At 44.6% G+C, this 13,873-nt stretch overlaps 1 protein-coding gene across 2 annotated transcripts; it reads right to left on the bottom strand.

Moving 5' to 3' along the window:
* si:ch211-183d21.1 lies at nucleotides 1-11,147 on the bottom strand. 2 transcript variants are annotated; one of them, XM_044014033.1, is made up of 12 exons: nucleotides 11,001-11,147; nucleotides 8,426-9,274; nucleotides 8,165-8,345; nucleotides 7,566-7,705; nucleotides 6,727-7,292; nucleotides 5,673-5,946; nucleotides 5,364-5,559; nucleotides 4,481-4,665; nucleotides 4,290-4,388; nucleotides 2,372-2,536; nucleotides 1,624-1,717; nucleotides 1-64 (listed from the first exon to the last, which is right to left on the bottom strand). In XM_044014033.1, the coding sequence occupies exons 1-12, from the start codon at nucleotides 11,125-11,127 to the stop codon at nucleotides 1-3; spliced, it is 2,940 nt and encodes a 979-aa protein (XP_043869968.1). In that variant the 5' UTR covers nucleotides 11,128-11,147. The 2 variants fall into 2 exon arrangements, with proteins under 2 accessions (XP_043869968.1, XP_043869969.1); XM_044014034.1 differs by having other exon boundaries at nucleotides 8,426-9,279; nucleotides 11,001-11,065.
* Nucleotides 11,148-13,873: the final 2,726 nt, after the last annotated feature.

Genomic DNA, 13,873 nt, shown 5'->3' with positions numbered 1-13,873 from the left:
TTATAGATCGGACAGACCCTCCGCATGCTCACTCAGCTCCATGGTGTAATAGTCCAGAGGACGCCTACGAGGAGAGGACACAGTTTTGTTAAATGTATATAAAAAACAAACGATTTTCCACTACCCTGTTCCAGCACGCCTGGCACGGCACGGCACGGCACGGCACGGCACGGCTCTATGTGGTTTTCTACTTGGGTTAGCACAGTTTGCACCACATGCACAACTAATGCTCTTCTGTTCATCTGCACATGATATTTCAACAGTGTTTATTGTTTCTATCATATATTTATTTATAATTCATCATATACAACAGGTGTCTACTTCTCTTTCCATTGCATTTCTATCTTTACTGTCCTTATTGTGCGCTCTTTTATTACTTGTGTATTAGGTGTTTTCTTACTGTGCGCGTGACAATAAACTCTTTGCATCTTGTAACGCAACGACATAAACACACCTGACACACCTTATGAACAAAAAGAAAAGAAGGACGGTCTAATTTTGTGACCGCTGCACAATTATCGATACTTTATATCACGACTACAAATGCGAGGCGTGCAGGAAGTGGGTGGTGGAAAAGCTCCAAACATTTGTCATTTTTGAAAAACAAATTATTCAGCTCCATACACGATAAAAGAATCCCTAAAACCGGCCTTATATATACACAACCACTACCTCATGTGTTCACGCCATTTCTAAAGCCGGAGGTGTCGGTGAACAATTCTAAAACAAGACATAAATGTCTTTAATGTTCTTTGGATAAAGACACGACCTTTGCACCCTCGGTGCAGTCACAGCTGTTATTATAAAGGGAACGGCAGATGATGATGACGATGATGGATCATCATCACACATGACCGGCATGAAACAGACGAGAACTCCTGTGCGAACGGACACTGACGTGGGTTAGTCCGTCATTTCAGACCTTTTATGAACGTATGACGCTGTCAACGACAGACACAATTCTCCAGCTGTGTAACAAGGATTGTTCTCCTGTGAGACATGACTCAGCTAAAATGCTTTTGCTGATTTTTAATTACATTTTTTGACAGTCTGTGCACAGTGAAGCATGCGATATACAGCATTTCTTTGATACCGATTCCCATCCCTAGTGCAAATGCTGTTGCACAACCGTTTCTGAAGTAGACTGCACACAAACAACAACTTTACCTTCGTTTGATAGGTGAGAATGTTGTAATATTGTAAATATAGACGTATGGAACCATATGGAATCATAAAAATCTCTCTTTACATTGCACATGCAGTGCACTCACCTCTACAGTTCTTATAACAGTTATAATCTTATTCCTCCTTATCTCAACACAGTTTGAACTTCTGCTGCTTTTTAATTTACTCGTTTCTAAATTTAGAATATGTACAAAAAAAAAAAGAAAAAAAAAGAGTGTGATTTTCCTGAAACAAAGGATGAGCTAATTGCTGCCTGTGGATTTATGGAGAGGGAAAAATAGGAAATAAAAACACTTTTTGGTTTGAAATGAAAGCGTTCATAATTATCTGGCTTTGTGACGATGTCACACACTCCGTCATTAGTGTCATTGTACGGCAGAGTATTTAGAATTCTGTAGTTCTGAAAGAATCGGGCACAAAACAAGACGACTCACTCACCTCCTCCTGTAGAAATATGTGAAGAGAGCAGCTCCGAGTCCGAGCAGCAGCAGCACGGCGATTATCAGGCCTATCTGTAAACCCAGGGTCGAGGCTGCAGGGGAAACAAGACGGCTTAAAACACAATCAGAACTACAGTAGGACTGCACACAGTCCTGACAGGGCGATGGGAGATATTTACCTAAATATCAACATTTTATCTTCTTTCACTTTCAATGACCCCATGTCTATTTTAGGGGCGGTTTTCAAACTCAAAAACTTCCAAGGATTTCAAGGAGCCCTACAGTGACGTTGAAACACTTGAAAATGAAGATGAAGAGATTCTCGTCATCCTCACTAAATTCATTCACACCTGAACCAGATGTGATGAAAACGACTTTGCTCTGTTTAAAATAAGCAAACAATTGAAATCCTGCATTTGTTTTGCTACAGAGGGAACACACACACACACACACACACACACATATAAGATGTACAGTTGGAGCCAAGGACGGATAATAATGCTTCCAAATACCTGGAATTCACTGCCATTATTTACCCCTTGTTTTACCAGGAAACTCAGACCCTGAGAATCTATTATATGAAAGAAGGAAACAATTTTCAGACATTTAGAAAATGACTCAGTGGCGGACACCGTGTTCAGATGTTCAAACAACATAGATTCTCACAACAGCCGCTGATGTGATTGAGCAGATGTGTGTGTGCGTGCGTGTGTGTGCGTGTGTGTGTGTGCGTGTGTGTGTGCGACCTGTGCTGGTGTATCGATCCGTGGTGGGAGCAGAGCAGAGGTCTCCCTGAGTCAATGAAGGGTTCGTGTGCGACGTCTGGATGATCAGGGCCTTCTGATGGTCGGACAGCGCGTGGATGTTCCCCCACACTCGCAGCCACCCGGACACACATGAAAAGTTGGCTCCTGGAACCAAAGACAAAGAGTTTCAATGTCGACGAGAATCATGGAGCAACCTTACACACAACCAAAGATGGATGAAAAAAAAAAGCTATACATCTGTGCGTCTACTTGTATTTGTTTAGGACACTGACCTCGTCAGGTCCAGTAGTCATGGAGACCAAAACCAAAACCTATTGTAATGTACTTTTTTTACCAAAGAAAACCACTGCTGCTCGTTTAGAATGTAATATTTGTTTAGTATCTGACAGTAATGGTATCCACATTATCAATGATTTGCCCATTTACTGAGACGCTGGGACAATTCTTCAGCTGTTTGTGTAAATCTTTTGTTAATCTTGTGGGTTTACTTATCATTTGTGTCGTCTGAAACATTTTAATAACGCCCTTGAGCTTTTTCCTACGTGCTTTATCAAGCCAGTTAAAATTAAAATCTCCCATAAGTGTCATTTCACTCCCTGTATACTGTTTGAAGACATGAGCTATACAATCAAAAAGAATCATTTGTCGCTGCAGGAGGTCGATAAACAGCGAAAACAGCAATGTTATTTTTACACCTACACGTTCTAAGTTGCTTTGCAGGTGGTTTTATTTGCTCACTTTGCAAAGTGTCCTTCATATAAATCATAACCCCTCCCCCTTTAATCCTATCACGTCTATCAACCAAGTTTCAGTAAGGCACAAGTAATGAATATTAGAGTTGTTCAGTCTCTGATATGACGCTACGTATGTTTAAATGTCCACCACTTTTATCGTCGGGTTCCATTGCGTGGTTTACAGTCTGAAACACAGACAGACCGTTTGCTGCTGTCTCACACACACGTATGGAGAAGTTGATGTTTTCAGACAGAGAGTTTGTTGAACCCTTGTTACCTCGTGATCCTGCAAAATGAGAAGTCGCCGGCATGTTGATTCCCTGTGGAACAGCTGATTGGCAATGAGCCACATGAGACGGCTTGGAGAACACAGAATCACAGCAGACCAGCACTTGTCTTCCATTCAGAGTGGGAATACACTTAAATGCTGTGAGTGGTTATAAGCAGCAACACGTCTAACTGTGAGTAGTTTAGTTCAGTCCTTACGTTCACCGTCAGCCATTTCAAGTTTGGGATTAGTGGAGAGCCCTGTGCGCCAGAACCCAGAACCTTTTTGTAAACGTCTGTGACATGGATGTTAGAGGACGACTGACTGTAGCTCAACATTAAATGAAACCACCGGACCGACTTTAATCTATCTGCCTCTTGTGGGTTGGGCTAATCCAAAATACTGAAAACAAGGGGGGGGGGTTCTCTGAAGACACGCTGCTACCTGTGGAACAGGGGTGCTCTGAAAACACCCCCATTAGCACTTGGTACATTCCTCCAGATGAAATCAAATTAACCATAGACTGTATGAATTCACACGGCAAAAGGTCGACTTATCAGAATTTGAGTGGAACCAGAAGGTAATAAATCGTTTGTGAACGTATGACATTAAAATGGATACTGGACGAGTTTCTATACTGATACCTTCACACAACCAAGCTGAAGTCTCAACACTCATTTCTGATTTTCTTCCATTGCTACAATATATTGTCAAATCATATTTGTGTTCATTCAGAAAGGCCATCCTGCCGAAACTAAGTCAAGACAGATAGAATCTAAACAAAGGCCTTTTGCTGTGTCAGTGGACAACAACAACAAACCTAAAGCGTCCTCTGGAGTGGACAATCACACCAGAGCATCTGAAAGGCAGCGTGTGGACGTTTTGTGTGTCTCACCTTGGAGATACAGCGCAGAGATGCCACAGTGACACCTCCTCTCCAGGTAGTCGGCCACATCAGCAACTCTCCTTCCCTGGATCAGAGCGCCGCTGCAGTCTAAAAGAAAACCAGACAAGCGGTGATGAATCAACTTTGAACATAAATACTGTATGATGTTCTACATGTGCGGAATCCTAATATTCACTCACCTCCCGACTGCTCCTGCCAGTCCGTGGACAGCGGGCCGAGGCAAAGGTCAATTTGACTCGAAAAGGCCGGGCTCGGGCAGAGGTTGGTGCTGTGAGGCGTGGGGGAGGAGCTTGTCCAGGAGGAGGGGCTTCTCACTTCACAGCACGAACAGCGACTGAGCGAGACGGCGCCGTCTTCCACCGACCTGCGCGTGGACACGAACCAGAAGATAGACATCGACTTTAAACTGATGGATACTTTTCAGATCATCTCTTGAGTCTGTATGTATGTGGAGGTAAAATGTACTTTGACTTATTTCCTTGGATTTTAGCATCCATTTAGGCGACACCCATGACTCCAGCATACACTGAGTTCCACCAAATTTCCCGAAACTTGGTGGGAAGATATTATCGACCGAGACGAACAAAAAAAAGTCAACTATAACCGACCATAACCTCAACTCAACAGGATGTCGGCCATTTTTAAATTTGGCCGTACATTTTGGCCAATTGCACCCTACGTAAAGACATAATAAAGGCGAAAGGTTTTGTGGATTCAAAAGCCACAAAACAACAAAACTAGTTTTGTTTTTGTTAACCTTGACAAATCGGCTTCAAATGTTAGGAGAGTCGGACGAAACCCGTAAATCCATTGGAGCTAAAACAAATCAAAACAGGCTGAGTCAAGCTCTTAAGTAGAGAAGTTCATTGTTGTGCAGTGCAGTCGTCAGTTCTCCTTGTTTTAACTGCCCACACCCAGTGACCAGGTTCTCAGGTGTCATTAGTCATCATTTTTCACGCTCAAACATGTAAGAGGTGACTATGATTCATCAGAGCCCTGTAATGCCCGTGTGAATGGATGAACACAGCTGAAATAATGCCTTATGTGAGTCCATGTGCTCACCTGACAGCTGGGATCACTTGTCTCCCTCTGGTGGTGGACAGAGAGGAGAGCAGCTGCTGGCTTTCACTGAACACCAGCACGTCTCTGAGGCTGGAGTTGGTGAGAGCGGTGCCGGCTCTGCAGACGCTGAACAGGTCGTAGCACAGGACGACCGCTCCCCGCGCCGGCACCGTGGAGCCCTCTGGGAAAATCTGATCTATGCAGAGAGAGAGAGAGAGAGAGAGAGAGAGAGAGAGAGAGATAGAGGAGGTGAAGGAGGTGAAGGAGAGTCAATATAAAGATAGATAAGGTGCCCTCCACTGCCCTCACCTGCTCCAGTGACATTGCCAACGATGTAAACTCCATCCTGATCGATAGATCCGGTCAGCGGCAGGGCGATGACGGTGCCACTGCGCTCCTGGTCAAACACGGACAGCACCAGGCCTCGCAGGTCCGTCATTGGAGGCCCGTGCAGCTCCACAAACGCCCTCTGCAGGCTGTGATTGGTCCAGTGGCCGCTGGCCACCTCGCTGATGACCACGCCCTCGGGGGCAGGCGGCGGACGAGGACAGCTGTTCTCTCTCAGGGGCGTGGGCGGAGCCACCTACGGTGATGAAAATGTGTGAGATAATCATACGCAGACATAATAAGAAAACTTTTTTCCCACTTTTAACCACTTGTGTCAATGTGTGTCCACCAGGTTCTGCTCAGGGCCATTTCACTGGTGCTGTATGCATATACTTTAAATTGTGGTCAAACGATGGTAACCATAGAAACATGCTTGGGGTTATATTAGCTACACACACACACACACACACACACACACACAACTCAGCACTCAAAGACCACGAGCACACACACACAAACACACAGTGAAGTGATATCCTGGTGAGAAATTACAGCTGCTAAAATGGAATGTGAGATTGAGGACGTACGCCAAGAACACTGGACTGACACGGACACTCATTTAAGTATAAACAAGCAAAAATGTGCTAAGAACTCCTTTAAAGACACAGAGTGTAAACAAACGTCCGTCACATTCACGCCACACGAGTCCTGTCGGCGCCACGTGAGTCACCGTTTCTCACAATAATAACGTGTTTGTTTTGGATCTGGCATTAGCCTGCGACATTCCGAACGCCGTGCACAGGAAGTGATTCTGTTTACGCCCTGACTGACGATGAAGGTGTGGAGGGAGCACGGCAGCAACACGGCGCGAGTAAAGCGAGACAGCGACAGGTGCGAGAGAGGAGAAACACCCACAGCTGGGTCGCAGAAGGGTGGGAGTGGAATGAGAAAACCTAGGGATACTAAATGTAAAAGTGTTGGTACTGTTTCAGTAATTATTCAGAATGCTTCAGTGGCGACAACGCCGTGTACTCACTGAAAAAGCAGACAGGTCGTACGGGTAAAGGCCTCTGCAGCGGCTCAGAGACTCATCCCCGGGCAGAACTTCCGGATCCTCCAACAGAGGCAGCTGTCCCGGGGTCAGAGCTTTGCTCAACTCCTGCGCCTTTTTGTCTGACCCCCTCTGCCGGTACACCACTGCATCCAGCAGGCCTTTAGTGGGAATCCCCCTCTGTGCAGCCGACGGCGGGCCAAAAGGGCTGCGGTACAGAGCCACGGCGTCCGGCCCATTCTGGATGGTGTTGGGAGGCAGGCGAAGCGACGGCGCTGGCACCAACCGGTCACTGCCCAACAGGAAGTAGCCCTTAGAGGTGGTGAAGTGTCCACTCAGGCTGATCTCCCTGTACGGTTTGTTGTTGTGCACGCTGAACAGCAGGATCCAGATCCCCTGCAGGGACACCCGGCGCCCTGACGGGTGCCAGAGCTCGATGTACTCGCCGTCCTCGGCAGCACCTGGTGTGTCCGTGTTTAGCTCGTTGATCAGGAAGTCACTGTTCCCCCACGGAGGGAGGTGAGGCAGTGAGTCTGAGCCTCCTGGGATCACTGGAGGATTAAAAAGTGACATTTATTAGATGTCGCTGAAGAAATAGCTTGACATTTTGGGACATTTTTCTTGCTAAATATAATATAAATGAATTCCACTTTAAAGAATAAATAGACAGCAAATGTGTGCTCGTTTCTGAACATTTTACCAAGGGATAAACTCCTTCATTTTATGTTATTTAATGGATTTACCTCTACCACCCATAGAGTATGCCAGTCCCAATCCAGACTCTAGGAAGGAACCAGATGAATGTACATTCAAAAAACACTCACCACTACTGTGAGGGCAGATCTTTGGCCAGGGACACTGGTTGGGCAGTCCAGGGGTTTGTGGAGCCTCCCAGAAGACGCCAGGATCTCTGGACCAGGAGGCAACGCCACAGCGACTCAGATAGAAACCTCCTTCTCTCAAACTGAAAAAAAAAACGATGAAACAAACTCACACAAAGACACTTGGAACAAAAGCTAGCTTGGAACATCAGGAGCAGGTCTTTCAGTTTTGAATGGACAAACAAAAGATAATGATCTATTGAAGAAGTTCTGTGATTAGCAATTGAGACCATTAACTCCCCAGGAAGATGTTTATTGATGTTTGAAAGCAAATGAAAATTAGACTCATTTTTCCATAGACCTTCATTCAAACCTACTACCTACTAGAGTCTACTTTTATGAGTATGAGCGTGCTTGTATTGACGTCATCCAGACTCAGCAAAGAGGAACAAGGGTCACAAGCTGACCGTTTCCCTCAATGTTTCACAGCACTTGAAACTATGGTTGTTAACAGTAACCCTGACATGAAGTGGACTCTTCCATGTCATAGATAGAGTTCAGTTTCATTCATAGAAGCATGGAAACCTGTCATTATTTCTTGCCTGTTGCTGAGTTGGTACGGCTGCCTGCCCGGGATGAGCGTCTCCGTGAGGTTGGCACTGGGCTTGTCTCCAGGTCCAGCAAACACAAACGCATCCAGAGGCTGTAACTGGCTGAGGGGGCTGCCCACGGGGAAGTCTGAAGCTCTGCCGCTGTAAATGGCCACTGCGCCGGACTCATCACCTGAGAAGAAATGAAAAGAAATGAAACACTTACCTGCCACGACTCATATAAACCTGTAAATGCATCACATGCACACTGACCTTTCATGTACTTCTTCTCGATGGTCACGGAGATCAAAGAGTTCCAGGATGTCTCCACCTTCACGTCCACGCTCACGCTGACCCGGTCCGTTTTCCCGTCCAGCACCACCAGCACCAGAGGAACAGCGGCAGGAGCGTCCGTCAGCTCCACAAACCCGTCCACCTGTCCTCCTCCCAGCTTCAGCTCAGTGATGACAGGGCTGGTTGCCGGGGCAGCGGGTGGCGTGCAGTTGTTGCGCTGACCGGGGGACGGCGAGGACACCTGGAAGCCCCAGCGATCCTCGGACAGCAGGCATCTCTCGATGGACTCGTCCCCCTCCAGTGCCGTCTCGTCTTCAACGAAGGCGGGTTCTCCGGGCGTCAGGGTTTCGGCGAGGAACTCCGCGCCCCCGGTGCGGCGAGTCATGTACACGATGGCGTCGACCATTCCCGCAGAGGTGACGTTCATCTTCTCGCTGTAGCGGGCAGCAGACGTGTGGTAGAGGACGATGGCGTCCGGGCCGTTCTGCACCGTGTTCGGGGGCAGGAGGATGGCGGGTTTGGGCAGCATGTCCACGGAGCCCACCAGGAAAAACCCTCGGTCGTCTGTGCTGTGGCCTTTGAGGTCCAGCACCTTGTAGGCGACATTTCCGTTCCCGTTGTAGAAGACGAGGGTGTAGCCGTCCAGCGAGGCGCGCTGTCCGCTGGTGTGATACAGCTCCACAAACTCGGTGGTGTCCAGGCGCGGGTTGTCGGCGTTGACCTCGCTGATGATGAGGCAGGGCTCGCCGCTGACTGCCACCAACAGGCAGAGACAGGCGGCGCAGGCTAACGTTAGCCACATGGTTTCCAACAGATTCTCTGAAGCTCCTGAACTAACAGGGAAGCACAAAATCAGCATCGGTTTCATTTCACCAGAGATGTTAAATGGATCCTGTTGGTTTCTGTTTCTTCTTAGATGTTAATATCTGCTGTTTTTATCTAAAACCTTTAAAGAATTATCATAGTTATATTGAAGTTTTAAACATTTGTTCAAAAAAGTTTACTTCACCCGGTTTTTATTCCCTTATCACTGTTTTCTAGTAATTTACACACAAAATGCTCAGTTAACTAATGTAGAAATCGACTCCAGATTAAATCAAGTTCACCTTTCATTCCTCAGATCTAGGGATGGGAGATAATTGACAATGACAATTAATAATTAACTGTGCTAAATGTCTTTGGACACAGAAAAGGTTAAAAAAGTTATATGTGATATAGCTTAAAGTGTGTTTGTGATAATTGTGATTAAATTACTGCCCAAATCCACAATAGCAGCAAAGAGTGTAACTGAAGAGCTGAGGAGTTAAAGTCATACTGCATTATAAACACACACACACACTCTTATCTATAATTCTCCCACATTCTCACACACCTGTGTTTCCCTATACAGGGACATCCTTCACAGCACAGCATCACGTTCTATCACCGAGATGTGCCCTTTCTGGACAGCACTGGACATCATGTCCTCTAAGGACGCCCTTTAAGACACTGGCATCTTATTTGATCATCACTTTTCTCCACTAGAAAGACTTCTTTAGAAACAATCCATCCATCCATTCATTCATTCATTCATTCATCTTCTACTGCTCTATCCTCCACATGAGGTTCGCTGTGCTAATCTCAGCTGACACAGGGTGAAAGGCAGGGGACAAACAACCATCCACTCTCACACTCACGGTCAATTTAGAGTGTCCAATTTTACCGACTCCCCCAATATTGGATGTTTCTGGACTGTGGGAGGAAACCGGAGAATGAGGAGAACATGCAAACTTCCATGCAGAAAGGCCGGGTCGTGAACCCGGGTCTTCTTGCTGCAAAGCCAAGAATGCTAACCACTGCACCAACCGTGTGCGTGTGTGTTGTGTGTTTTACTCTAGAGTGAATTAGGGCACCAGGGGGGGCCTCACTGTCGCCCCCACCTGTGCACACCACTGCTGATGAGTCCAGTTTGAATGAATATAGGTTTATCTTATTTTAAAGACCAGCATCCACAGTCTGGTGTTCACATCATTAGAGTTGATGTTTACTACATGCACACCACCACCACCAGCACCACCACCAGCACCACCACACTCCCTGGAGAAGCCCACAATATGATGAATGAGTCTTCTATGAGTCTATTTTCTGTCCATGGTGACATTGGGCACGCACGTCTGCTGCATGAGTCATGAAATGTTGCGAAACCCACACGGAAACTTTGTATGAAAACAGTGAAGATGTGAATCAACAGATTGTCGCACATGAATCTGGACACAAGTCGCCGTTTTCCAACATCCGAGGACATTTGGAAAAACAGCAATACATTTGAAAACGTTAGTTTGCACAACAATCCCAGTTTGGAGAGGAACAAACACATGTTTGGACTAAACAGAGGAAAAACTGCGAGGTTTGTCAATGCAAAAAAGAGCCAGAGGAGTGAGATCCTGCCCTGGAATGATCTCCCATCTCACGACACTTATTCCTGTCACGGTTCGGCTCGCATGCAGGCATCGTTCCGTCGAAGGAAAAAAAAAGAAACCCGTCAATGTGCGACGTAAACGCCGTCGTGACTTACTGTAATGTCCGCTGCGCTCCTCGCTGCACCGTCCGAAACCTCCGCGTTCAGCGTGAAAAAAACACCTCCACCCGTGTGGAATAATGCGAGTAAAGTTTAGTTTTGTGTCCTCCGCCGCTCCTCTCATTCACAAAGCAGCACTTTCTCCCCCTCTCCTCTCCTCCTCCTCCTCCTCCCCGGACTGTGGGCGGTCAGACTGACTGATTCCTGCCAGGGAGCCTCTTCTCTTCTCTTCTCTTCTCTTCTCTTCTCTTCTCTTCTCTTCTGAGATTAATAGAATTCTGACTTGAATCTCAAGAACTCTGACTTGAATCTCAAGAATTCTCACTTTAATCTCAAGAATTCTGGTTTTAATCTCAAAAATTCTGATTTAAATCTCAGAATTCGGACTTTAATTTTGAACATTCTGACTTTAATCTCATGAATTCTCACTTTTTTCTCAGAATTCTGACCTTGATCTCAAAAAGTTTAATTTTAATCTGAAGAATTCGGACTTTAAGATCAGAATTGTGGCTTTGATCTTAAGAATCCTGACTTTAATTAAAACAATCATACTTTATATTCAGAATTCATGCTGTTTTATTATTATTATTATTATTATTATTATTATTATTATTGTTTTTCTTTCTTCCGTAGTGTTGCACTGAATCACAGGAAGTCTTGTAAAGACCTGAAAGGGCCCCTGACCCCTATGTGTGAGACTTCTCTATTACTGCTCAACACAGTTGACACACTTTAGTTTCGTTTATTGTTTATTCAACAGGAACAATTTTAACAATTGTTCCAGAGTTAGTTATTGGCTAATGTGCATGCATTTGGCTAAGCAAACACTAAGAAAAAATGTCAATACATCAAATGGCCAACATAACTTTACAGCTACAATCTGGCCTATTAAGAATCCTGCATATAGATTGTGCTTGATAAGTAGCATACCCTATTCAAAAAGCCAAAAATAACCTTTGTTTACCTATATAGCAAACAAAAAATGCTGACCACATACTCACCCTGACCCTGACCACAGTCTATGAACCTGAAATTAATCTTTTTTTTATTTCCCTTACTGACAGACAAGGCTGAAAAGACTTCGTCTGTAAGAGCCGCTCGCAGCTTCACCGTCAGATCGTTTACGCGTAACATTGTTATTTAATGTGACGTCAAAATCCCGGCACCTCTTTCAACCTTCAACTTTTATTATCGTCGTCCAAAAGGAAACGTGATCTGCAGCAGGTGACAAAGGCACATGAGAAACAACAAAGGTCTAATCTTACCATGTTGAACCAGGAACTGTAAAGCATTCAAAAATTAATTTAAAAAAAATCCAACTTTTTCCTCAGAAATCGGACTTTAATCCTAAAAATTGTCACTTTAATCTCATGAATTGTGACTTTAATCTCAGAATGATGACTTTAATCTCAGAATGATGACTTTATTCTCAATAATTCTGACTTTAATCTCAATAATTCTGACTTTAATCTCAAGGATCATGACTTTTTTCTAGAATTCATAATCTTAAACTATCTATCTATCTATCCACACACACACACACATAATGTAGATTTGTTTGTGAGTGTGTTTTCTTGTTAGTTCTCCATCTGAAGGAAACTCAAAATCGGTGTTGTACTGAGCTCATCTTGGCTCGTCATCTTTAAATGTGTCAGAATGACGCTGTAGTTGAAACGTCAAGTTTGTGGTAATGTTGCAACGACGAGGTGTGAAGAAAAAGAAAAAACAAGCTTCTCCTAATCCACAAAGCAAATAAACTGCAGTTGCACACATATCTGTACAAAAAATGCAAATATATCGTATATAATTGACCCAAAGCTGCTGCTTTTATGCAAGATTCTTAAAATAATATCATAAATATACCATGGACAGAAAGACTAGAGTTAAAAAATCATCCAACCACCATATATGTAACAAGATTATTACATCACTCACCGTGCAGTTGCATGATAAAAGCATGATAAAAGGACTTATTTTATTTCTTTTTTAAAGCACAGTGATTTATGTCTGTGTTCACTGCACTGTTGCAGGAGTGAGGTTGTCGTTAAGTCGTTCCATGCAGAACTGATGACGCAGGAAACCTTGCTATGCTTTGGGATACTTTTAGTTAGTCAGTGGGTCCAGAGTTTCATTTCTCCTCTCTGTGAAAATTCATAAGTCATAGATAGATCTGTGGTCAGGGGGAGTTACAGTGTGATGAAACTTCAAAAAGTCTGAATTGACAGTTTCTTTTAATAGAGCAAACGTATTTAAATGTTTCAGTCATCATTTTATTTTCACTGGTCACAGGATTTCCACACAAATATTTGATTCAAATGATTAATCTTAGTCCTTTTCATTCATTTGTTCATTCACTGTTCTCAATGTGAAATAATAAATATTTTTTATTTCCAAGTGTGACAAAAAGAAGAGAAGAGAAAAGAGGAACTATTTACGTAGGGTGCAAATCGTCAAAATGGACACCAAGATGCCAAATGGCCCACTTCCTGTTGAGTTGAAGCCACGGTTGTGGTCGACTGTTTTGTCCGTCGTTACATAAAAGTTCACACAGAGCAAACTTCAATGGACGCGTGTTCGTGAAGGAAACAGAGGTGATGAGGAGGTGAGGTATGGGGTGAATGTGAGAGGAATGTGGAAGGACAGATGGTTGTGGAGTTTGATGGGAGGATGGAAATGGCTGTGGCAAATACAGGAAGAGGGAGGAGCATAGGGTGACCCCTAACTCATAAGTCATGGGTAGACTGGGCAGAAGGTGCACCCTGAAGGAGATAGGAGACACTTTTGGAAACCAAGAGGAAGAAGGTCGCACAGAATTCAGGGAGGAGTTTTGAAGTGTCTGTAGGAGGCAGTGAAGAGTTACCAGGGTGGAG

The sequence above is a fragment of the Solea senegalensis genome, linkage group LG18 (assembly GCF_019176455.1).
Source record: "Solea senegalensis isolate Sse05_10M linkage group LG18, IFAPA_SoseM_1, whole genome shotgun sequence".
Classification (NCBI taxonomy): Eukaryota; Metazoa; Chordata; class Actinopteri; order Pleuronectiformes; family Soleidae; genus Solea; species Solea senegalensis.
The sequence above is the reverse complement of the archived record's forward strand: the minus strand, read 5'-3'. Positions and strand labels throughout refer to the sequence as shown.

Coding starts and splice junctions, on each gene's coding strand:
- si:ch211-183d21.1 (XM_044014033.1), bottom strand. CDS start 11,127: ATGAGAGGAGCGGCGGAGGACACAAAACTAAACTTTACTCGCATTATT. Junction 2,537..4,289: donor CTCTGCGCTGTATCTCCAAG/GTGAGACACACA, acceptor CTTTGGTTCCAG/GAGCCAACTTTTCATGTGTG. Junction 1,718..2,371: donor GGATCGATACACCAGCACAG/GTCGCACACACA, acceptor TTTCCCCTGCAG/CCTCGACCCTGGGTTTACAG.